The following is a 25,965-nucleotide window of genomic DNA, read 5'->3' as shown; positions in this document are numbered from 1 at the left end:
ACATGCCAAGCTGCACTTGGCTGGCTGCATATTCACAGCTCAAAGGCTAACTAACTCACAACTAACTACTTGATGTTGTCCAGGTGCCTGCTACCAGGTCAGCAAGAAGAAGATGCCCAAGCACTGAAGGAAACGCTTGGTGATGAGGAAGAGAGTGAAGACAGCAGCCTGACTGACCGCTGTGAGGGGGAGTTGCGGAAGACCTGTGGTGAGGACCTCACTGAAAGGATTTCACTTGATTCTTCTTGTCACTCCTGTGTCTCACAGTCTTCTTCAGGTACTGGACCTAAACCTCTGGGAAGGGTTAGCATTGGGTAGTAAGTAACACATGCTACTCGCTGTCTGTAGATAGGTGTAGTGGTAGCTGCAGTGTTTTATGAGATCTGGCTTCTGTGCTCTAGAGCAGCAATTTGGAAATACTGTTGCCAGACCCTACATAATCCATTCCAGTTTTTAAGCAGGACGTGATGGCCAGCTGTGTTGACCATCACTTGCCATATTTCAGCATGGATCTGTAGAATTAAGAGGAACAAAGCTGATCTTGCACCACCACCTTAGAGGAAGGACATGCCTCTGTCTTCTACCTTGTGTCACTAGTTTATGGAAGTGCCAGGTGAGACTAACATACTGATGTTCCACCTGAGCTATATTTTACCCCAGTTGGCACTGATGGAAATAATGACTCAACTAATGGTTGAGGTTTAACTGGGCAACTGAGAATTCTGGAAAGATAAGCAACCAGAGGGATGCATTCAGTAAAGAGTTTAAAAATGAAATGTGCTCTTATGCTCAGGAGCGAAGCCAAAGGCCTCTCTGGAATTGCATTTATGTGAATGAAAGCAGAATTCCTGCTCTTCTCTGCTTGTTGAATATCATATTTAAGAATATTACAAACATTAATAATGGTTATTTCAAATATAAATCAAGTAGAGGAGCTTACAAAAGTGCAACTTTATTTTTTTTGTTTTGTTAACAATCACCCTTTTTCTCCCTCAATAAATATTAGCATGTGAGTTTTTGTTTTACATTTCTTTCAAGGGCAAAAATAGATTTATTAAAATTTGGAAAAATATCATATGTTTTGGAAAAACAGAAGTATCATTAAACTATTCAAAGCCTCTGTGTATGAACAGTAATAGAAACAGTATCTCCTTAACGAGAACGGAAGCTGTTGGAAAAATCTAAAGGAATAGCCTATTGTCCAGTGACTACAGAAATCTTAGATTGTGATCTCATGGTCTCTTTAGATTTAATCTCATCTATTTTAGATTTAATATGATTTCTTTAAATGAAGTATGATTGATTATGATCTCATCACCTTTTTAGATTGGGCAGACCATGACCCAATCTCCTTAACGAGAACGGAAGCTGTTGGAAAAATCTAAAGGAATAGCCTATTGTCCAGTGACTACAGAAATCTTAGATTGTGATCTCATGGTCTCTTTAGATTTAATCTCATCTATTTTAGATTTAATATGATTTCTTTAAATGAAGTATGATTGATTATGATCTCATCACCTTTTTAGATTGGGCAGACCATGACCCACACATCTCAGATCTCATGGTCTCTTTAGATTTAATTTCATCGTTTTTAGATTCAATATGATTTCTTTAAATTGAGTATGATTTATTATGATCTCATCACCTCTTTAGATTGGGTAGACCACGACCCGCACATCTCATGGTGTGCCAGTGTCATGCCCTGTAGGACACATCTCATGGTGTGCCAGTGTCATGCTCTATAGGATGGTAAAAGTGAATGGTTGGTCATAAATCTGCCCATCTTGTAACCAAATCTGCTAGGGTTTGGTTACAAGATTGATGGGGTGGTTTGAAGTCTAGAATTACCTTGGACAGGGGATGAAGGGGAGGCAGATGACTCAGATCCCAAATCACAAGCAGCTGGCCATAATAACCAAGTTTCAAATAATCACACAGTAGCCTTTGCCCACTGACACTAACATAGGTGTTTTGTAGAACAAATACCTGATAAAACTTGAGCAACTGGTAGATTTTATTCAGCAAGGCAGTTAAAAATATACTTGACTTGTGTAAAAATACACTGTGACTGGAGATGGTGTCAGGATTTTGAGAGTTATTTAAATGCCTCAACACTTAACCTCAGAAGTGTGTCCTACCCAATGTGATTTTCTCACGGAACAACTTGTTGCTGGAAACAATCCTTTTGACTAGGAAGGGACAAGTCATCTGAGCTAAACTGCTTTTGTGTAAAAGTGTTTGCACCATCAGATCCATATGATCTGCACTCTGAAGTCCTTCAGTGTTATTTCGGGCTCTTGAGTCAGGCATACCAGTCTGTCAGAGTGTCTTTACTTAAAAACAAAGTAAAGACCCTATGAAATGTAGACATTCTAAAGCATATAGTATGATGGGAGGTGTTCAGTGAAATTTTTGTATCAGGTTTATGTGGTTACCTAAAGAGTAAAACACATCCCGATCCATTAGGAGTTACAAAGTTGAACTTTCTGGGCCTGGGTTTTGGTGGCACATTCTTTAGATTGTGTTCCTGCTCTAGACACTGCACGTCAGGCACTTAGGTACAGTTGGTTCTTTTAATAGACAAGAGCAATCGGATCCCTGCTATATATAGAATGGTTTTAAGCATATATGCATACACGTTCATAAATCAGCAACAAGATTTTCCTTCTCTGTATGTCGCACCTGAGGGTTACATGGGCTGACATATGAACAGACAGATATTAGCCCTGCCATGTAATGCAATATTTTCCCTAGCAGTCAGACACTTTTGAGCTAGTCTCAAGATCTTATTCTTGCACAGAATCACAGACTGTGGGAGTTGGAAGGGACCTTTGGAGATCATCTAGTCCAACCCTGCTGCCAGAGCAGGTTCACCTAGAGCCGGTTGGACAGGAACACATCCAGGGGGGTTTGGAGTATCTTCAGAGCAGGAGACTCTACAACCTCTCTGGGCAGCCTGTTCCAGAGCTCTGGCACCCTCAGAGTGAAGACATTTTTCCTCACGTTGAGGTGGAATTTCCTGCATTCAGGTTTGTGCCCGTTGCCCCTCGTCTTGTCGCTGGGCACCACTGGAAAGAGTCTGGCCCATCCTCTTGACACTCGTCCTTCAGATATGTACAAGCATTGGTAAGATCCCCCCTCAGTCTCCTCTTCTCCAGGCTGAACCGCCCCAGCTCTCTCAGCCTTTCTGCATAAGAGAGACACCCCATTCCCTTGATCATTTTCGTACCCTCCGTTGGACTCTCTCTGGTAGTTCCCATCTTTCTTGACCTGGGGAGCCCACAGCTGGAGACAGCATTCCAGATGTGGCCTCACTGGGGCAGAGTAGAGGGGGAGGATAACCTCCCTCAACCTGTTGGCCACGCTTTATTTAATGCATCCCAGGATACCACTGGCCTTCTTGGGCACAGGGCACATGCTGGCTCATGGCCAACTGATTGTCCCCCAGGTCCCTCTCTGCACAGCTGCTTTCCAGCAGGTCAACCCCCGACCTGCACTGGTGCAGGGGGTTATTCAGGAACATCCAGGATGAGCTGTTTCATCAACTTTCCAGGGATGAAGGTGAGGCTGACCAGCCTGTAGTTTCCTAGGTCCTCCTTTTTGCACTTTTTGAAGACTGGTGTGACATTAGTTTTCCTCTAGTCCTCAGACACCTCTCCTGTTCTCCATGACCTTTCAAAGATGATGGAGAGCAGCTTTGCAATAGCATCTGCCAGCTTCCTCAGCACTTGTGGATGCATCCCGTCAGGGCCCATGGATTTGATGATATCATTTGCCTAGATGCTCTCTAACCTGATCCTCCTCAACCAAGGGAGGATCTTCCTTCTTCCAGGCTCTCTCTCTTACCTCCAGGGTCTGGGATTCCTGCGGACCAGCCTTTACTGCTAAAAGGCTGAAGCAAAGAAGGCATTCAGCAACAGTGCCTTCTCTGCATCCTCTTGTCACCAGGGCACCTGCCTCATTCAGGACCGGGTCCACATTTTCCCTCATCTTCCTTTTGCTACTGATGTACTTGAAGAAGCCATTCTTACTGTCCTTGACATTCCTTGCCAGGTTTAATTCTAAGTGGGCCTTAGTTTTCCTCATTGCATCCCTGCACGCTCTGACAACATTCCTATATTCTTCCCAAGTGGCCAGTCCCTTTTTCCACATTCTGTAAACTTCCTTCTTTAAGTTTTTCCAGAAGCTCCTTGCTCATCCTTGCAGGTCTCCCACCTCCTTTGCCAGATTTCCTCCTCACAGGAATGCATTGATCTTGAGCTTGGAGGAAGTGATGTTTTAATATTAACCAGCGCTCCTGCACCCCCCTTCTTTTTAGAGCCTCAGCCCGTGGGATTCCTCTAAGCAGATCTTTGAAGAGGCCAGTCAGCTCTCCTGAAGTCCAATTTCCAATTAATAGTGCAATTCTGTTTTTTACCCTGCTACTTCCATGCAGGATCCTGAACTCCACTGTCGCATGGTCACTGCATCACCTCTGTCTCTGATTAAAAAACAGTGGATTCACTCATCTGTGATTGTTTCTGTGCCTTGAATTGCAGATCCACTGGATGGAGTCCTCAGGTATTTAAAACAAGTCAGTGTAAACGCTGGCCAGGAATGATGCATGTATGATCCTGCTTGGGAACAGGAGGATGGGTGAGCTGGTCTGTCCCTCTGGAGCTGTGCACGGCTCGTGAGCAGCTCCAGGGCTTGGCACATCACCAGCAGTACTGGCAGGGAGGCTGCCAAGTAACCCCAACCCCCGACTATCAGAGGAAGGAGTTCAACAAGGCCAGCATCGCTGTGTGCCCCAGGACACGCCTGCCCACCCAGCTCCATCACACAGCGTTCTCTAAAACCTTTCACTCACTGGGTTAGTCATTTAGGAGTAAGATGAACTTGTAAATCATTGTGCTTCCCCCCTCTTTCAGGTTCATCACAGGCTCAGGAAGGTGCAGTGTTCTCCAACCTGAACCATTGTCTAATTCCATCCCCTCCAAAAGGCCCTTCACCTGCATCTGTAACGGGTGTTGCAGCAAGACCCTGGAAGATGAGGAACCACGGAATAAGATGCCTAAAAATACCCTGCGAAGAGGAGGACAGGCAGTGGACACAGCGGTGCCAGTCAAACGCTCATCAAGAAACTTCAGCCCAGCCTCTGGGAAAAAAACTCGCTCTCCTGAACCAGCACAGCATGCCGGCTGCTTCCAGATCCCAAGGGCAGCCTCCCGGGAGCACTGGCTGGCAAAGGCCTATTTCAAGACCAGCAGCAGCTGTGGGGTCAGGCAGCATCAGGTATGCACGCTGTCAGCAGAAGGGACTTCACGGCAGGAAAAAGCAGACTTGTACGTTGTCTCTGGAGTCTCCCGCCTGGTCTGCAGAAAGAACTCCTTTTATTTGTGCTGACATTTGCCTTGGTCTGTTTAAAGCTAAATGAAGCATTTTCTCATGTTCCTTATAGCTTGAGCATTGGAAATTTAATATTTTCTTGAATAATAGCCCAGAATTTTCCTGTGTTCTTACTGGTCCATTCCCATGTTCCCCACTGCCCATGCCTGTTGCAGAACTCTCGTAGTGGTGCTTGTTCAAGACTCCTTGGGTAAACCCCAAGACAAGTTCTTGACATCCCACTTTGGGGTTTTTTTCCCTTGAAACTTCCATTGATTCATGTTAGAAACAGCTTTGGAAAATAAAGTAGGTGTTAGATAAGTGTCTCATGCACCAAAATTTGGTTATTTCTGAACCTGCTTACTGTAAGATTAGCACCATGTTGCTTCTTCGAAGAAATAAAACTGAGGAATTGTGACACGATACCTTGATTTTGAAGTTAACGTGGTCATTATGGAGCAGAGAGTGCGTACATTCTGTGGGAAGCTGGTGGGCCTTGTGCTGCTCTCAGACCTGGCAGCTTTTTATTCAGTTTTCAGCGCAGGAGACGGCAGAGCCAGTGGGGAGAATGCAGATATCCAGACCCAGAGTGCGATTTCACCACAGTGTTTCTCTCTTTTCCTCAGGCCCATCACAACTGAGCATCCTCCTGCTGAGATCAACCACCACCAGCCAGCTGTCTGCTCATCCACCGAAGCCTCGGAGGGGTTCGGGCTGATGAATGCCGCTTGGCCCCAGACTGCCAGGGCCATGCTACAGTCATTGCCAGGCAGACCCGCTGCCTCAGTCGCATCTCAGAGCAAAGGTCGCCGGTCCTAGAAGATACCCAGCTGGCAGCATGTGTTGGAGTCATGCACACAGCAGAGTCTTGAAGGATCGTTGCTGTATTTCAGCTTCTTCTGAAAGCTAAACACAGAGTTGTGCAAGTAGAGCAGTTCAAACAAATTACATGATTTGCCTCAATTAAGGCTACAGCTGGCCCAGAAATGCTTTCTTTAAAGAGCACCCGCTGATCAACCACTTATTGCAGAAAAACATGGTTATTTTTGCAGCCTTCGTGCACTAAAACAGAACAAGTCCTAATGCATTTCCTCTCATCCATACCGTGCCCTGCTCTGTGAGTCAGGCAGGGACACTGAACCGAGCAGAGCATGGATGCAGTTTGTGGAGTGGGGGACATGGGACATGCCATCTCAGGCTCAACCACCTGATCCCTATCTTTTGCAGTCCTGGATGTTTAACGTGCAAGGGACAAAGCCCAGGGCTTGAGAGGAAGCGTTGACCAGAACAAGTTGTAAGGGAGGGGTGTGTTGCCCAAGGAAGAGCCTAGGAGAAGGCTGGGTGGTTTCAGAGCTGATGCCCCCACAGGAGCAAACCCCATTTGCAGGGATCCATGGTTCTTGTCACCTGTATCGCCACAGGAGCGAATGCTGACCAAGTGGCTCATCCCAACGTGTTTGCTCCATAGCTACCTGGAAGGATTTCTCTTGCTGTAGACATGGCACACCGGAATTTCATTACGACTGACCTGTCTAAGCAGTGTCCTGTGTGTGTGCCTTTCGAGTCAGGCGTCCCACCTCCACTGTTTTTAGATCAAATAGACTTCCGAATTTCATATGGCTGAATAATTTTAAGTAATGCTGCAGCAAAGACAGGGCAGGGAGGTATGGGAATAATCTCTTGTTTTTTCAACACAGCATTTGCTTTATATTTGGGTGAGATTCAAAACATCTGGTTTAGTGACTGCAGACTGTAAGATGCTGATCCAAATGACTGTGCCTTACAACATTCCTTCCAGTTTAAATTACTATGTTAAATATGTATTTTTAAAGCAGTTGATAAAGTAATAATTATGTGATGAGTTAATTCAGTGGTTTATGTCGTCTTTCTACTGGTCAGCTTAACATAGAAGAGCAGGATAATAGAGAAATCCCCAAAACTTTGGTTTATCATGGTGATATTTGCACCACTTTCTCCTACAAAACAGTCTGGAGCCTGAAGCTAGTTTGACCGGTTTTAGTGAGTCCTAGAGGAAATCATCCATCAAAAATCATTAAAAACTATTTGGCATGTGATTCTGTGCGATACTATGGATGCAGGCAGGATTTCCCGTCAGATGTTGCCCAACAACAGTGCCTGTGTCCTTAAACAGACTCCTAAAATTGACTTTTTGCCAGTGTTGCTGACTATGACCATCACCAAAAAAATCTGACCTTGTAACAGAAAGGAGAAAGTGGCAGCATAGTTTTCAGAAATGCTCTGTGCCCTCCCCGTGTGCTTGAAGTCTGCAGCCCTCAGTGACAGTCAGCACGGGACAATCAGCCCCTTCTCTATGGCCAGGGTCTGATTAGTGGATGATGGGTAGCACTGTCTGCTCTGAATATTCGGAGTCTGCATCTTTGATTTCAAAGAGGCAGAGGGGAAAAAAAACCCTAAGTGAGTTTTTGTGCATGGAAACTGGGGCAGCTGGATGGGTCTGCAGATGTGCATCTGCCAGTGCAAAATCTGGGTGCAGATCTGGAAAGTGCCTGGAGCTTGTCTCACGGCAAACACAGCTTGGTTTTGCATGTGCATGGAGCGAGGATCTTCTCTGGTGGTGGAGAGGGCTTGAAGAAACGATCAGGAAAAAAGCTCTGCTCTTGTGTGGGGGAAGTAAGAGCCACCGAGGGCTCATCAAAGCCATTTAACTCAGGGTTTCCTGTTTTAACTTCCCTCCAGGCACTCCAGCAATAACTCTCAGGGCTTGGTGCGACCTTCAAAACAGCCACCCCACCCCTTACTAAGGCCATCAACCCCCCGATGGCCTAACCAAGGCCAGAGACAGGCGGCGGTGTCCACTCTACCTATCGATCGCTGCGTCAGCTGCGGAGCCAGCACCTCCTCAGGCGTGTGTGCATAGGGACGGGTATGTAAGATGGCCCTGAAGCCATGTGCCTTTGTGTCCTGGCAGTGCCACCGTGAGGATTTAGCGTCCAGAGGTGACTTCAAGGCCTGAGAAGCGAAGCAGTTGACGTGGATGCTGTGGCACTGTCCTGCAGCAGAAAGCGGCGATGCCGGGAGCTGGGGTGCCTGAGGCATTTGCAGGGCAGCATCTCGATGGCACGCTTCTCGTTTGAACCTCTGCGTGATGTGCCGGAAAGCAAAAGCTCTGCTCTCAGGTGGGCCTTGCAGGCAGGACGCCCTGTGCTTATGTGGGAGACGTGCTCGTTCCCGAGCTGCGCTGCTGCCCACCTTCCCAGAGCGCAGAGCAGGGGGCCAGAGAAGGATGCTCCCGCGCTCAGCAAAGCGACAACGCTCAGCTCTTGGGCATTGCTTTCCTGAGGTGCATCTCCAGGTGTGTTACCCCGCGGGGCCGAGGCTGGTTTCAGGCATACAGAGAGGAAGGCGAAGCGACTTGGGAGCAGAGCTGTGGCACCACCTGGATTCTGACTTCCCTCCATCATGCAATATCTTGGTTAATACGGTTTTGGCACAGGGAGTGGCGGCAGGCTTAGTTCCCAGCACACGAAAGCTTAGCAGGGAGCAGGGGCAAGCATCGGTGGACAGCTGTCGGAGGCGTGCGTGTTTTGCATGTCACCTTTGTTGCATCCTGGCTGGGTGATGTGACCTGCAGAGGGAAATGTGCTCCGAAGCTCAGTGCATGGGGAGACCCAGCGCCAGGCTGCCGTGCATGGAGCAGCAGGGAGGCTTGTTAAGAGAGCAAGATTGTAATCACAGCCTGACATAACAGGGAAGAAGGGCTTGTAGTCTCCTCTCTGCCCATTGCAGATGCACCTCAAGGTTTCCCAGAGTTGCTGTTGTCTGTTGCAGTCCCCAGGAGAAGCAAAATAAACAGGGCTGTTGCAGATTACATTCTGCATAGTTATAGCAGATCCACAGAGAACATTAGTGCTCTAGTTTTAACCTCTGCTCATCCACCTTTCATCTTTTTAATCTAGAAAATGTAAAAGCCAACCAGGGCTTTAATAGGCTAATTGGGAAACGTCAGACATGATGGGCTACTCGTGAATTCAGTTCTCTTGGCCCAAAAGGGAAATATATGGGGAGTTTCATCGTGAGTTTTCTTCTCACTGTTTCCTCTGTTAAAATCCTGAGTTGGTCCCTTGACCAACTCAAAATCATTTAACGACAGAGCTTGTTCCCATGCCTGCCCTTGCAGACTCTTTTAATATTTAGCTCAGTAGGATCTTTGCTTCTGGTTGGATGTGACCACTTTCGGATGTACATCACCAGGGTCCGTCCCTTCATTCTTGTAATGGGCCAGGACGTGCTGATGCCTTTAATTATCTTACTGCCTTAATGGGATTTGGTGCCAGCTGCCAACTTGGTACCTAGTGTGTAAACAGGGGAACGGGGTGAGAACTGTTCCCCCCCACCCCTATTAATAAATTACCTCCTTTCAGGGAGTTGTAGGGAGCGATAAGGTCTCCCCTGAGCCTCTTCTTCTCCAGGCTGAACCCCCCCAGCTCCCTCAGCCCCTCCTCACGGGAATTGTGCTCCAGACCCTTCCCCAGCTCCGTTCCCTTCTCCAGACCGCAAGACGCCCTCCAGCCCCTCAGTGTCTCTCCTGCAGTGAGGGGCCCAAAACTGACCCCAGGATTGGAGGTGCAGCCTCAGCAGTGCCCAGCACAGGGGGACGATCACTTAAAGGAGTAGTTGAGATCATTTTTAAGCATGACCAGGGCCTTGCAGCAGCATTCTCCCACACGGCACAGCGTAACCAGACAAATGTCGGATGGAGAGCTGCAGTATCATTTATAAATGCAAATCCTGTGCCTGGGGAAGAGTGACTACATGCAACCAGGCAAGCCGCCGCTTTAGCTGAGTTTGAAGAGCAAGAGGAACATCTTGAAATAGACGCTAGAGGGAAGAAGAGAGTCTCACAAGTGTAACTTTCAGAAGCAAAAAGACTCAGAAACCAAACCCCAGCAGCTCCGGAGTGTCTTGGAGGTATTCCGCACACCGTGGGCTTAACATTTACTTTTTTACCTTCACGCAGCGTCCTGACTTCGTGTGATGCTCCCCAAATACGCTATGCTGGTAGTGGCGTATCACATAGGACTGATTTATTTGGAAATATTTCCTTAGGAAAACTGCAATGCCCACAAAATGTCATGGAGAACATCTCAGACACTGCCACAGCACTGGAAAGCCGTGATGCTACAGGGCACCTGATGATGCTACGTGCAATCCCAGCATGTCTTAACGAGATGCTCTCTGTCACAGGCCATACCTGCAAGCTGCAAACAGACTCTAGACTCTGCATGGCTTCAGTTCCAGCTTCTTCCCCCATGCTGACCAGGATCTCTGGAGCCCAGCAGAGCCAGGGGACTGTGCTCCCCAGTGCCATGGGGCAAATCCCTGCTGCCAAGTCTACCAGTCTGAAACCGGGCTTCTCCCAGCTCAGCTGCGTTAAAGCTCAGTGCCGCTTCTCTCCGCTTTATCCCCGCCCTCATCTCTTCCATCCTTCTGCCCTGCTCCTGGTTCTCACCCAGCTCAGCCCACGACCTGCAAGCAGTTGCTGGCATCCCAGTATCTCCTGGGCAGGACCTCACTGGAAGAGTGGTGCAAACTGGGAAAGGTTTGCATTTGTCGCTCCTCTTCTCTCTTCCATGCCTTTCTGCCTACAGGGACCTTGGCCCTCCTCCTGATGGCAAGACAGCGCTGGGAGACCCCGGTGGGTTCCAAGGGGCTTTACAGCAGCCGTAATGATGGTTGGCCCTGAGGGTGCCACCACCCAGCCCACGTCACTTCTGTCCCAGCTCCTTCCCTGTGTGGAGCCTGGCAAAATCAACACCCAAATTCTTACTGCTGCTCTGTGGGCAGGATCAGACCCTTCTTCTCCAACAGCGAGCACCAACCCAGTCCCTTCTCCATCCTTGGACCACCCTGCTGCTGCAGACTCCTGTCACCAGCATCATCCACACCCCAGAGGACATCAAAAGACAAGATGGGGGCCTGAAGGCAAGTACCACAGCACCTGCTCTCTCCCCACCACCCAAAACACATCATGCCCAGCCATGCTGCCTGTGGGGACGGTGCTGAGCCTGTGCTGTCTCCTGGTCACGCCTTGGGCTGGTCAAGCTCACACAGACCAGGGCTGTGCCTGGGTATGCGCTGACCGAGGGGATGGGCAGTCGTGGCTGCACCATCTGCCCCGTAAAGGAGCTCAGTTGCTGTCAGGTTTTGGGAGGGAGAAAGCAAAAGCAAAACTGCCGTGGGAGCAAGAGATGGAAACCTCTGGGAGATCTGCCCCAGGAGGAAGGTGCTCGGTGAGAAGAGGAAGGAGCGTGCTGCCGTGGGCAGTGCAGGGGCAGGAGGACGTGCCGGCAGCAGCGGTGAGGTTGGGAGCACCATGCCATCCTGCTGCAGGAGGAGCACATGCTGCTGGATCAGATGTGGAGCCAGTAACAAGGCAGGGGTGATGGATCCCCCTCCAAAGCGACACCCCCCTCAAGAGCGGAGGGGTTGGGGCAGATTGTGGTGGTTCCAGACCACCTGAATGACTCTGCTAATGTTGCATGGCCTTGCCAAGGCGATCATCTTCCAGGGTCTGGGTATGGACCTGTCAGCCCTTACCAGAAAAACGCTACACACCAGGAACACCGGAATCAGGACAAGGGTCACCTTCTCCAGGAGAAGGGGATTTCCTGGATTAGTCACCAAATCTTCCCCCATTCACAAGCTCAGTCCCAAGAGCTGCTGGGGACTTCTGCTGCCTCCTCAGGTGGGGCTTCACAGGGATAGCGAGGAATTAAAAATATCCATAGGTCTTGTGGGGTCAAAGCAAGAGCTGTCTTTTTTCCTGTGGATGATCACTAACAAATTAATTTTCAAACGGAAAAAAAAAGGATCTAAGCTAAAAACCTCTTCTCCCTCATAGATGTAGGATGTCCTATCCCTTTTTTGTTTATCTATTGTCAGTTTGGTGGGTTTGAAGAAGAAAAAGAGAAGTATTACTTTTCCCCTTTCAAATGATATTGCCCAATCATGCTTTTTTTATTTTGAACAGTCCAGGGGAAGCAGGAATCCAAACACAAACCTTTGGATTAGATTAGGGGCATGGAAAAACAAAGGAGAGGCCTTCACTGCTGTGAAAAAAAAAGCGATAACTTTACCTTAAGGTTGAGCAACTTTGTAAGTGATTTACAGAGGAAGACGAGCAGGAGGAGGGATCGGCTTTGGGATCAGCTGCGGCTAATTCACATCAGATTTTACAACCGAAGGCATCCCCATGGCTGTGCACCACACCTGCAGCACACCGCTGGGTGAGCCAAGTCCCCGAAAGTGTCACATAGCTGGATGAAGGCCTGCCTGCACCCTGCCTGCAGCAGCAGAGAGCCAAGATGCTGGCCTCCAGCCTGAGGGCAGCTTCCAGAAACACCCCGTGCCTTGTGGGTGGCTGAGGTCTGGGGTCAAGGTCTCCCCTCTCTGTGCTTAGCAGAAGGCTTGGGCACTGGTGATGGTGCTAGGGAGAAGGAGCACCCCGCCTGTAGGATACAAGCCCAGGCAGGGGAACGGGGAGGTCATTAGGAGTCGGGATCACTGCTAAGTGCCCAACAGGACCCTGCTCCAGCCTTTCTCTTCGTGTCTTCGCCTCTCCTGCCTGCTGGAATGCAAGGGGCAAGGAGGTAGGTTCATAGCGGGGATGGGTGGTATTTGGGCTGAGCCCAACAGATCTACTCCTTGGTGACTTTCCCCAACGTGATGTGCTGACCCACCTGCCAGACCATCGTGTGGAGGCTGAATGCCTCCTCTTGGGCCCTGCATGCCCTGCCCTCTGCTTTTTGCTCCCGTTGTCGTCCTGCCCCTTTCCTCTCAAGTCTCTGATGCTTCTGCTCCTACCTCAAAGCTCTCCAGCTTTGAGAAGCGTGACCCCTTCGCAGAATCCCAGACGGGTTGAAGACTGGAAGGGATCTCTGGGTGTCACCTGGTCCAACTCCCCTGTTCCGGAGGGCCACCCATGTCCAGGTGGCTTTGAATTCCTCCAAGGACGGATATTCCACAACCTCCCTGGGCAAGCTGCTTGGGTTAAGGTGTGTTTGCAGGGTCACATTTCTGGCAGTGGGTCCCTCTCGGTCCTTCCCCCCTTCAACAGACCAAGGTTCTCACTGTGTGGCAGACCCAGCTGTATCCTCATCCTGCTTCTTCCCACGCCCACCTACATTTGGGGAGGGGAAGGGGGTTACCCACACAAGGCCTAGGTGCTCCTGTGATTGCAGCAGGGATGGGTGTCTGTCAAATCCCCAGCCCGGCAGCCAGCCTGCCCCTCTCCACCCTCAGGCACTGGTGGCCGATGCTACCGGAGCACTACACGCTGTGTCAGCCTGTGCTGCTCAGTGCCCCCTCCTAGGGCCATGCATCCACGTGTCCAGGCTCTGGGGCGTTGGGACGGCTGCGTGGGAACGCTGTCAGCCCCGAGCGGGAGGGTCTGCGCTGCCGACACAGATGGGAAGGGTTGGGAAGGGGCTGCGGTGTCATGCTGGCATTTGGGAAGGTAGCCAGAAGTGCAAGAGGGGGACTCTGTGTGTGTGTGACTGGGCGTGTGTGTGTATCTGCTCCCTGCCAGGTACTGAGCCCTGATGGGGATGGCATCACTGCCACCCTGCCCTGAGCCAAGAGCAGAGGGCATGGGAGGTCAAACCAGGGCTGCGGCGGGGGTTCAGGCTGCAGGAGGGCTTGACCAGCGAGACCCTGCTCACCCCGACTCAGCCACTGCCAATCCAGGGCCAGAGCTGCAAACACGCTCCTCTGCCATTTGCAGTTCTTGGCAGGATTTCCATCTCCCGCTGGATGCTTGAGCCAGCACAGGCTCCCAGGGAGGCTTTGGCAGACAGGCTGTGAGAATCTTTTCATTCAAGACACCCCAACCTGTGTCCTACCCCAGGGCACAGCCCCCACCTGCCCTGCCGCAGCCCTTCCCTGCCCCTGGGTCTCCGCAGACGGGGGAGACAAGGACCAAGCAGCTCTGCAAATCTCAGGCTCAATGGGACTCTGTTCCGAGGTGTCAGCGCAGTGGGGAGCGCCCCCAGTTTTAGTTGTGTTGTCGAGTCACCCCCGCATCACCAGCAATGTTTCAGCCCCACAGGAAGGCAGCAGGTCCTTTCCTCCTGCCCCTGGAGGTGTGTTACCCAGGCCCTTGCGCAGCATCTCAGGGCTCACCGGGCAGCGTGTCAGCCCTTCTGGCAGAGCCAGTGGTTTACAGAGCACGAGGCCAGATTCCCAACTGGTGCAAACTGGTGTTGTCTCCCTGATTGTCACCCAGGCCAGCTTATATTTGCTAGCTGCAGAGCTGGTCCTTCATTCTCCAAGCACCATGCCTGTCTCGGCAAGGATCCTGGGATGCTGGCTGATTTATTTAATGGGTGCTGGGGTTGTTGCCTGCCACATGGGGTTTATTCCTCTTCGGGATCATGGAGCTTGAACTGTCTTTCCTATTTCCAGTGCTTCTGCCGTGGTTTCGCTTGCAGCATCACTGCTGTTCAGCAGCTGACAAAGCCTCGTGTCCAAGGGAGGTACCGGAGCTGAAGGGCATCTCCCAGGCCCCCATGGGACCAGCAGGTACTCAGCACCTACCGGCATCTGTCCTGCCCACCTCCGGGAGGCATTGCCAAAGCGCTTGGCTGCAGTCTGGGGGCAGAGTGCTTTGGTCCTGGCACTGGGACCCAGTGGGTCCAGGGTTCCCTATCTCCTGTTCCAGCGCCTTTCACCAGAGCCACTGGCTTTTTGTGACAGGGTCAGGTTGGCTTGGGATGAGAGACCCAGTGACACGCTGGTGTTGGTCTAGGTGAGCAGTCAGGCGCCGGTTCCCTGCTCTGAGGATGTTCGTGATGCTGTCAAGAGGAGACAGCAGCAGACAGAAAATAAATACAGCTCAAAAGCAGGAGAGAGGTGAATGTAAGTGAGCATAAGAAGACCTTCAGAGTAAATCCTAACCCTCTAACCCCTCACCCCTGGTCCTCCACCATCTCCAACTGTAGCCAGTAGCAGATGCCCAGGGAAAAGCCATCAGAGCGTAGGAACAGAACGAGAAGTGTCTCCTCCTCAACTTGCCCCATCTCTGCGGCTGTATGCCTGTTGCACAGGACAAACAAACATCAAAAATGGGCCCCAAATTCTCTCCCAGCCTCCAGCAATCTGTAGCTCAGTGGCTGTAAATTTAATCAATGAATTTAAATCTTTGCATTTAATACTTGGCAGATAGGGTTAGATTTTTCTCCGTTAAGTATCCCAGGTTTTTTTGGCAGGGGGAGGTATTCCTTCACCAATCCTCGTCCCCACACTGCAGCCCCAAGGTGCGATACAGCTGGCATGACTGCCAGTGACTCCCCTTTTCCAAAGATTTGTCTTTTTGGGTGTTTTTTTGACAAAGAAAGCCCAGAATAATAACAGCCACGAGGGGATACGTAACGGCATGGAAATTAAAAGAGGCTGACACTGCTCCTCGTTCGCAGCCTGTTAATCAGCTCTGAGTTTCCCCACTCCCCCCAGCACTGCTGCACATCACCCCCCTGCTCCAGAGCAGGCTGTCCCATGCAGGGCCTGTCCCTGGGGCTTTCCCCTTCAGCTGGGGCTCATGGGCACATCCAGAAGCTGAGAGCAGGAGTCCGCTCCGGCTCTGCCATCTCCTGCCTTGTCTCGCGAGGGTGGGTGCGAGCAGTGGTGCTCCATGCTGCTGGTCCCGTCTCCACGTGCAGCCCCGGACACAGGCTGCCAGCATCCCTAGATGAGAAATTTGAGGTGCTGTCTCTCCAAATCGTGGTGTGCAGGCACTTTGTGCTCCAGTGTTGTCACCTGCTGCCCCTGGCCCCACTGCCTCGCTCCTGCCCAATTGCAGAGCGTGCAGCAGAATCGTGCACGGGAGCAGGGACCAGGAGGGAGCAGGACAGGCTCCATCCCTCTGTAACATCCCAGCCATGGCACCCCCATGCCCCTGAGAGGGCAGCGGGCACCGGCTGAGCACCTGGTGCTGCAGGTGCAAATACCTGCACCCAGATTCCGGCTGAGGCTGTGAAGGGGAAGACGTGTCCCGGCCACGTCCCCGATGCCTTTGCCACCTGGCAGGGACCTGCCGTGATGCCGAGTGCTGCCCTTCCCCACAGCTCAGCCCTGCAGCAGCCCGCCTTTCCCTTATTTGTTTTTCTCCCCTTGAGAGCTATTCTTTCCCTCCCATATGCTGTAATAATTACAAGTGATAACTTAACAGCTGCTCTGCTATTCCAGGCTCGGCAGAGCTACGCGCCTCCGCCTTCCCTCCCTCCCACAGCTCCGGGTCAGCGTCTTGGCTCCAGAAATCAGGGATTCCTGCGATTTCTGCCACTCAGGAGGATCTGGACCTTTTTCCCCTCCATCGCCATCTGTCTCCCGCCCGCTCGCCCCAGCATCACCAAGGGGGATGGGACTGCAGCATCCATCTGTTACCATGGAGAAAGCTGAGCCAGCGACGGGACCCTGAGTTCCAGGTGAAGGCCAGTGGAGAGGGGGAGAAAGGGATTTTCTTGTATATTTGTTTTATTGTCATATGTTCAGCGTCATTCGTGGAGTCTGCTGCAGGTGACAGCCGCCACCCTTGCTCTCCACAGATGGCACCTCCTCAGCCCTCTCGCTGGACGAGGTGGCAGCCTTAGACCTGGTGTGGCAGCTGGTGGACCAAATCCACATCCCTTAGATGAATACAGCACCATCCTTCCTCCCATGCAACAGCGGCGGTGCAAAAGAGATTACCTTAAAAACAAGCTTCCAGCTGCTTCAGGAGCAGCCCAGCACTGCGGGCTGCAGCCCAGGGATGCATCTGGTGCAGGGGTGGAGAGCAGAGCAGGGCCGAGAGGACCAAAAGCGGCTCCTCAGCGCAGAGCAATGGGAGTTCCAAAACTGGACTTATGTAATTAACAGTTGCACCTTGTGCTGGTCTGGGCTGACCCCAGAGAGGCCTTTGCTGAAGAGAGAAGGGAAGGGCAAGGAGGCTGCCTGTGGTCTGGAGATCCTTTCCACTGTCCTGTGCTGCGTGCTGACACATGCACACACGGCCCCCAGCCCCCATGGCATGCTGTGCCACCCTCAGCACTGCACCATGCTGCACCCTGCCCTGCAGACTCACAGGGAGGGGAGAGCCCCCTGTGCAGCACCCCTGTGGTCCAGGGTAGCACCCAGCCCTCCTGCTTTGGGTGCGAAAGGGTTTTTTTTTCTCCCTTTACAAGAGATATTTGCCTACAGATTATCCAATTGCTGAAAGACCAGCATGAAAATACAGCATGATTAGGTGTTTCTGCCTGCTCCCCTCCCCGAAGGAAGCACTATGTCTCCAAGCATCCCAGTCTCTCCCCGGTCACTGGGGCTGCCAAGGCCAGGAGCATGTCTCCCGCACAGATGACGCTTCCCAGAAATGTGTCAAGACATGGTGATGGTAGCGAGATGTGTGAGTCTCTACTTTGTGTCAGCCCATCCAGCCCCGAAAAGGCTGCACTCTGCTTCCTGCCTGCTCCTACACGGTCACGTACCAGCTGCTCCCCATCTTCCAGAGGCAGTATTCCCAGCACCACTGCTTGCAGCAGGCTCAGGGCAGTGACGAAGCCCCACGGCAACCTGAGGCAAGTGTCTGCAGTGTGGCCAGCACCCAAATTAATTTTTGGCAAGCTGGGGTGCAATCAGGCTCTCTGTTCATCCTCCCTCCTAGGCGCTTAGCTTTACCGAGATAGAAAAATGCTGGGGATTAAAGACAGGATTTTATTTAAGGATGGGATTTTCCAGAGCCACCACAGTAGTCCTGACTTTTCTCACCCTGCACAAACACCTCATCTCTGCAGGGAGATGTGTACCACAGCGGGTGACATCTTCCCCTGCCACCGGCCGGCCTGTCCTTGCGGGCAGCAGATCCTGTGGGATGCCGGGGGTGGGTGTCTCTAAGGGACGGTGTGGATGCTCTTCCTCATGGCCCTCCCAAATGGGAATAAAAAGTGAGAGTGTACAAGGAGGAGGGTCTTCCCAGGAGTTTTGCTTCCCAGACTGGGAATGCTGCTGCGGGCACCAGCATGGTGGTGGGCAAGGTCAGGGTCTATGGCCAGGGATTTTGTGTGTGCAGAGGCTTTTCACGCAGCAGGGTGACCACAAGAATCGCATCCCTCTGCTTTTGGGTCGGCAGCTGCCGTGGTCTGCCTGGAATTACTCTCCACCCAGAGGGCATTTGAAAGAGGCAACGCGGTGCTTATCTGAGCCGGCTGGGATGCTTGGTAGCTCTGCAGGACCACCAAGCACAGGCTGCAGTGCCGGCGGCACTGGGACATGCTGGAGGACCGCGCACCGGGGGAAGCAACACGTGCCGTGCTTACACCTCCCACGCGGCTGTAGGCAGCCCTGGGAAGAGGCGGCTTGAAAAGCCGGTGCCATCTCATACAGGCAAGCTGGCAGCTCCATCTGGCTCTGCTTCAATGGAGCTCTGAGGAGCTGCTGGGGCGGCCAGTGGGGTCTGTGGGTGGTGTGCTGGGAGCGAGAGGAGCAGGAGGGATACACGTGCCCTGCACTGACAAGTTTCTCTTGGAGGGTGCCTAACCCTTCCTTAAAGCCCTGCCCCGTGAGAGGGATGGTGTGTTTAGGGCCCATTTACAGCGTGGTGCTGGTGCTCAGCTGGAAGGGAAGGTGTTGGAGGGGCTGCAGCTGACCTTGCGCAGTGACCCGGGAACACGCTGGGCTTTGTGCCCCAGAGCTTCGTCCTGCGAGTGCTCCGAGCTGCCGCAAGCATTTGCCATGCCTGGATGCAAAGTCTCTTCGCGGCTCTGCTCATTTTCACGGGTCTCGCACTTTGCTTTTCCTCTCCCAAAAGGTGGTGAAGTTTTTTTTCTTGAAACTAGTGATGTGATAGCAGAGTTCTCATCGAAACAGGGCAGCCTGAGTATTTGTTAGTGTAAAACCACGTGGGGTTGGCACCTTATCCCTCGCCTCTCTGAGCCCAGCCTAATTCACAGCGAAATTACAGTCCCTATCTCCATCCAAGCTTTGCAGCAGGGTAACTGCAGCCATTTGATTATTGGTTTCTTCATTTCAATCTCTTTGATCATGTGCCACAATTAATCTGATCTCTACGAGGCAGGATGAGTAGGAGTCAGAAGTGAAATTGTAATCGTCTGTGCCTTCGGGATGCAGGAATGGAATCATTTTGTAGTCTCATCTCCACGCTGGTAGCTCTAGGAAAAGCCTCCATTGCTTTAACAGCTAAAACGCTGTGCAAAGCTAAGAGACTCTGATATAAATGGAAATCCTCTCAGCCGGGTACCATCACTGCTCCTCGCTCACTCATTTTTGCGGGGTGCAGCATCTCCACGCTACAAATGGCCGTGAGCAATTCCCGCAAAACGGCTGGTGTCAGTGAGCTCCGGACATGGTAAGCTCCCTGCAGCCTTGCAGGTGTTTGCTGTCACCTGCCGGGTCACAACACCGGGGCAGCTAATCCCCAGCTTCGTTTCCTTGCCCGAGTCAAAGGAAGCATGAGGTTCTTGTGGGCTGGGAGGAAGGGGACCAAGTGGAAGGGGCATGGGGAGGTGACACCGTGCTGCCTGACTCCGGTTCTCCTGGCACTTTTTCCTTGCCAGATCCCCCCAGTGCAGCACCAGCACTGGTTTTTGCTCTCCTGACAGCTGGGGTAGATGTGTTTCCCCGTCTAGCCCAGACCTCCCCCCATTGCAGAGCGCTGATTTTTGTTCTGCCTGCACAAACCCAGGTCTCCATCGCAGCCCTTCCTGTACTGGAAACATCTCCTCAGCCCTCCCTTTCCCAGACAACAACGATCTCAATTCCTTTTCCGACCCCTCTCTGAACACTTTGCTGCTCCCCATCTGATTGCACAGCTCCCTGGGAGGGTTTCTTACCGCTCTTGGAAAACATTACCAGCACGGAGCAGAGGTAACCATGTGAGGGAACTGTTTTACACGGTTCAACTTGGCATGATTAACCCAAATCGTGGATTATGATCAAAAGCATCTTTTCTGTAGAAATTCTTCTTTATCCATCCTACATTTTCCAACTGATGATTATCCCATCTTCTTTGACTCATGTTGACTTATTTCTTGGGGGAGGGGGGAAGGGTTGTTCCAGATTCTTTCTCTGATTTCTCAAGACCATTTTGAATCGTAATCCCTTTCTCAGGTGTGCTGGCAATTCCTCCCCTCTGCTGTTACCTCCAAACTGAATACCTGAAGGGGTTAACAATTTTGGACCTTCTCTGTTTTGACCTGAGTAACCAGTAAATACACACCACATGCTCTTTGTATAGTGTTTTTCCTCTCTACAATCGCTCCCCAGACTTACCTATGAGAATGTTTTATCCATAACAATGCCTAAAGTCTTACTATCATCAAAATATGTTCTCTCCTGCTTTTTCCCTCTCTGCAAAACTGGTGGCTCCTCTGCAGGAGGTAGTTGGATGGGTTTGTGACAAGCTGACCCTCAACAAGTCCCGGTTGGTGATGGCACAGGATAGTTTAGACTTGCTCTGCTTACCAGAACGAAAGCAAGAACTGGGCGGAAGATGTGAGCAATGGGGGCTGCTCTCCATCCAATATTTCACTGTACGGTCTTGGTTGTGTTGGAGAGAAGCCCTGTGTGCCGTGACCGGTCTGACTGGCCTTGCTAATGGTGCATGATAACAAGGAAATCTGCTGTGGATTGCATCTCCCTGCAGTTTCCCATGCACTTCACTGCAACACCAGCACCTCCTTGCCAGGCAAAACGGATGCGTGATCTCAAAAATAAGCATATCCCAGGGGAAGAGTGAGGACGAGAGGCATTTCTCTGCTCAAGCAGTCATGGTGTGCTCACAGCGCTAGGACTGTGGGAAAGGTTTGGATGTGTTACCACTGTCCCCAGGTCCCCTGCACAGACCCTGAGGGTTTCCTGGCTGCCCAGGGAAACTCCCAGGTCTTTCTGTTCTGGTGTAATTATGACTGGCAACATAAAATCAGCCGAGAGCTGTATTGACAGTCTCATTTGGAATATAATGCACTAATGGTTGCTTCAGTTTAATTAAGGATTTTTTCAATGCATTATAAATTAACCTGAATTAATGTTTATTTCAAAAGAGTGTGTATACAAAAAGGCTTAATGCAGTTCCACTAATCCAAATTTGTGCTCTTAATTATTTTGTGTTATTTTCCAAGAGCGCACACGACATTTTTGTTGCTATAAATACCAGTCAGACAAGTGGCAGGTGTTTTGAAAGTCACAGAATCATAGAACAGTTTGGGTTGGAAGGCACCTTAAAGCCCATGTAGTTCCAACCCCCCTGCCATGGGCAGGGACACCTTCCACTAGACCAGGTTGCTCCAAGCCTCATCCAGCCTGGCCTTGGACACTCCCAGGGATGGGGCATCCACAGCTTCTCTGGGCAACCTGTCCCAGTGCCTCCCCACCCTCTCTGGGAAGAATTTCTTCCTGATATCTAATCTAAACCTCCCCTCTTTCAATTTAAACCCATTACCCTTTGCCCTGTCGCTACAGGCCCTTGTAACCCAGCTTCCTTCTAGTGAAATGTTTTTTGTCTTTTAAGGAAAGCAAAACCTCATATAAGCATATCTTTTAAGCATCTTGTACTGGTACTTCCTTCCAGGCAAGAATAAGCTATGCCGATGTAAAAGATGCTTCTTTAATTTTACAGGGAGTTATATATATATTTGTGCAGAAAAAGGCTGGGCAAATTATTCCACTTTAATTACTCCAATAGCTTTAAATTAATGGAGCTTCTGAATGCTGATAAGGTTTGAAGCAGTGGCCAGAAGGTGATGGCAGAAGTGTCTGTGGTGATTTATGATCTGTTTTTCCCTCCTGCCCCCTCTCCAAGGTGCTCGGTACTCTCTGACTGCACCCATAGTGTAGACAGCAGGAAGGGTTGAGGAACCTCATCTCATCCCAATTACACATTCAAGTGGGTTTAGCTTGGACAGCCATAATTCCCCTGAAATTCTCCCCCCTGCCCAGCTGGATCCCTTTAGGAAGCACCCCACAATCACTTTTCTGTGACCCGTGCGGCCTCTGGGTCACCGCTTCAGAAGGGGCGTAGTAATTGTATGCATTGCAAAAAAGACCTTTAAGGTACCATGTCTGCTTTACTGCCCTTAGCACAGCTGATGAGGGTGGGTGGGTTTGGGTGCAGGCCAGGGCAGTCCCCAGCCCCCTGCACAGCAGGACCCGGCGAAACCAAGCATTTTTAGTTTGAGTTGTGGTACCACCCAGGTGATCAAACAGAAACCACTGCTCCCCCGGGGACGTCACCGGCTCGGCACACACCGCCAGCGTGACGAGGGGAGCGGGGATGACCTTTGCTTTGGAGAAAAGACGCCAGAGCCCGGACCTCGGTTACGCTTCTGCAATACAAGGAAACACGAGGGTGGCTGAGTCAGGCTGTGAACAACCTGCCTGGCATCACCCAAGGGATCAGCTGCAGAGTCAGGCGCTGAAGCCTGCTTTTCTGCTCGCAGCTCAGGTGCTTGCAGACACTTGCAGGTGTGTAGGAGTGAGCTCATCCTGGGAAAGAGAGACCGGTGGACTTGAGATGGGAGAAGAGCCATGGCTTGCTGTTGCTCCCACGTTCTGCCAGCTCAGGGCAAAGCAGCGTCCAAGGCAAACCCGAAGCTGTTCCTCTGCGAGAAAGGGAACGAGAGTGGTAAGAAAGAACTGCCTGTTTAGAAACGTTTGCTGTAGGTAACCCCCCTGTCTCAGGGTCTCAGGCTTGAAAGGCAGAGAAAAAGGGCTTGTTGACCTTATGTTAACCTTCAGCTGTCAGCCCTTCAACTCCCTGGTCCTCACATGCTGCTGCTTAATCTGGGAGGAAAAAAAGTACAAAGCTTGCCCAGAGCCTGTGCCATCTCATTAACATTTGGCTTAAGTGAGATTTTTATCCTGCACTGCTGAGTGCAGCGGCTCCAGTTTAAATAACACTTTCCTCTTCTGTTGCCTTCCCAGGATGTCCCGACAGCGTTGGAGTTTATCAGGGCTTCTGCAGCGCCGTGCTTCGGGGCTGGGGTCCCTGAGGTGACCATCGGCTGGTGAAATGTGAGCCAGGCAGAGGCACTGGCATTTTTTGGCTTCACGAGAATTGGAAAAGACCTCCCTGTGAGGTCGCATGGTTCTTCCTTTGGCCAAGATGAGGAGGTTCCCAATAGACACAAGACACGGAGCAAGCACAGGTGGGGCTGGTGCCTGGCACCTCTTGTTGGGGTTGGTGATCCCACAAGGCCATAAAAGCCAGACCTCAGTGCCTGGCTTGCCATCACGCCCCTCATCACGTGCATCCAGAAGAAGGGAAGGTCAGAGGGATAGCCAAGGAAGGCACCACACAGAAGAGATGACGAGGAGCTCAGGGGCATCTTGAGCTTCATCCAGCCATCTCCTGCCCCAAAGCCTGTGCAGACTTCACTTCATTAAACATTAAAGCTCTGTGGTTGCCTGAGTTAGCAAATATTACATGTGGTTCAGCACACACAAAGTTGGCAGGAGGACCCACTGCCCCAGGGGTTGGCATGGGGCTGGCAAAGGTTTCCTCTTCCCAGCTGGGAGCCGTTGCTGGCGCGAGTGTGTTCCCATCTGACGACCGGGTCGGAGGAGGGAAGTGGGTGGATTTGTGCTGTCTAACATGAGCAGTGGGGTTTCAGCGGTGGAGAACCATGGCCACAGGCTGAATAGGGTTGCGTGAGCTTGGAGACGGAGCTTTAACTTGGTAAGAGATGGATGATCCTCTGTAGGCTTGATGGAATTCTTCAGTGGAGAGACCTCTGTTTCTGCTGAGCATAACGAGTCACCTTTTAGCAATGTCGGTTGAGGCTGCAGCTTGGTTTCTTTGACGCAGGCTGGTAGCTGAGGATGCACTACAGGGAGAAATCACTCACTGTCAGACTTTCCTGGTGATAAGCTGTAGGACAGATCCGATCCCAGGAGACCAAATGAGACGAGGCTGGGATCCACATGGCTGCTTAGCCATGAGTAAGGAGAAACTCCTGTACTAAATCAGACGAAGGGTCTGAATCGCTGAGTGTCCTAGGGAGCATTCAGAGAGCCAAGGAGGTCCCAAGAGCACGTTGCTAACAACCCCTCGATTCCCACCCCTCGTCATCTCCTCCAGGAGTGAGGTCCACCTGGAGAGAGTGTGGCCTGTATGTCCCCTCATCATTCTCTACTAACACAGATGAGGAGCACAGCTCCACATCCTGCCTAAACAGCATGTGTCTGTATTTATTAATCCAGATGTCCCCACCAACTTGTCCAGTCTCGTCACGAACACCTGCAAATGCTCACAGCTGACAGCATCCTTGAGCAAGGCGGTCCCCAGGTCTGACCCCCACCGCACGAGGACCTACGTGCCTTGAAATCATCCCCGGTTTTTGCACTGGGAAGAGGCAGCAAGGCCAATCCCTGTCAGCCCTCTCTAGGCCATGCATGATTTTGTAGCCATCTGCCATAACCTCTTCAGCCATGTCTTTGCCAGACAGAGGAGTCCAGGCACAAGTCCTTGCTTGCAGGGAAGCTCCTCCAGACCTTTGATCCTCCTTCATCCCTTTCTCCATGTTGCCCTATCATATGCTGGTTTTGAGGCTGCAAAGAGGTGCTTTTTGGGGCACAGGTCAGTGGGGTGGCTTGGCAAGCATGCCTGCCCCACAGCTCTCGCTCTCTCCAGATGCTGCTGTTTCTTGGCCGCAGGCTGTGCCAGCTCCTGTGATCCCGTTTGCTTAAGTAATTGGCACTGCATACCATGCATAACCAGCTTGTTATTATTCTTTTAATCCATGCCTCTTTCTCCTCTGAAGAGTAGAAGTGATGTCTGGCTGGTTTTATGAGTGTTGGGCTGTCTCCTGAGTGCGTAGCCATCCCCCCAGTGTTAAATCTGCTTGGGTTCCCTGCAGAGACCCCGTGGTGTGTGAGGGACTATAGGCGAGAGCCTGGTGTTGCCCAAGAGATAAAGGGAACAGATTTAGTGCCGTACCAGCTCCTTCCCTCTGCTTTTATCCTAGGTAAAACATATTTACAAGACAACATAGAAAAGCAAAGCAAGCACACCAACCTCACTGCAGTCAGTTCTTTCCTGGCTTATTTCATGCCAGTCAGTGATGGACTCAAACTGGAACATCAAACTTCTTTGAAGGCATTCAGCGTATTACAAAAACAAGAACCAGCCGCACAGTTTGGGTCCTGAGATGAACTTTGGTGCAGGTGAGGCTGTGATGTGAATTTGTCTTGAGGAACAGTAACTATTCTTTTTTAATGTTTTTTTTGTCTACATTTTTTCCTTCCTCTTGGCCCCACCACAAATCTGCTCTCACCACTCAGCTCTAATCTTTTCTTTGGCAGCTAAAACTATTATCTTTATTGTTGCAGGGCTTGGCTTCTTCCTATTAGATCTCCTAATTGGATTTTTACTCTCCAATCCATTTAGCCTCTTCTATGTGTTCAGTAAAACCCTGTAACCCTTTGGTACCCCTCTGCCTCACTAACCGGTTCCCCTTGAGGGTGCTCCTCTCCCCATGCTGCTCTGATTTATCTCCTCTCCCTGTTTTGCATGGGTACAGCTTTTCCTAAGCAACGGCTGTCACCTCCAGTCTCGCTGTCTGCAGACGTGCTTCA

At 51.1% G+C, this 25,965-nt stretch overlaps 1 protein-coding gene across 1 annotated transcript in view; it reads left to right on the top strand.

Moving 5' to 3' along the window:
* The window catches only part of LRRC56 (leucine rich repeat containing 56), a 50,184-nt gene extending 43,998 nt beyond the window's left edge, over positions 1-6,186 (top strand). Inside the window, exons 10-12 of the mRNA XM_010156729.1 lie at positions 84-277; positions 4,911-5,274; positions 5,994-6,186. Coding sequence (XP_010155031.1) covers positions 84-277; positions 4,911-5,274; positions 5,994-6,186 — 751 coding nt within the window. The remainder of the gene's footprint in view (positions 1-83; positions 278-4,910; positions 5,275-5,993) is intronic.
* Positions 6,187-25,965: the final 19,779 nt, after the last annotated feature.

Source organism: Eurypyga helias, unplaced genomic scaffold (genome assembly GCF_000690775.1).
Source record: "Eurypyga helias isolate BGI_N326 unplaced genomic scaffold, ASM69077v1 scaffold8940, whole genome shotgun sequence".
NCBI classification, from domain to species: Eukaryota; Metazoa; Chordata; class Aves; order Eurypygiformes; family Eurypygidae; genus Eurypyga; species Eurypyga helias.
The sequence above is the reverse complement of the archived record's forward strand: the minus strand, read 5'-3'. Positions and strand labels throughout refer to the sequence as shown.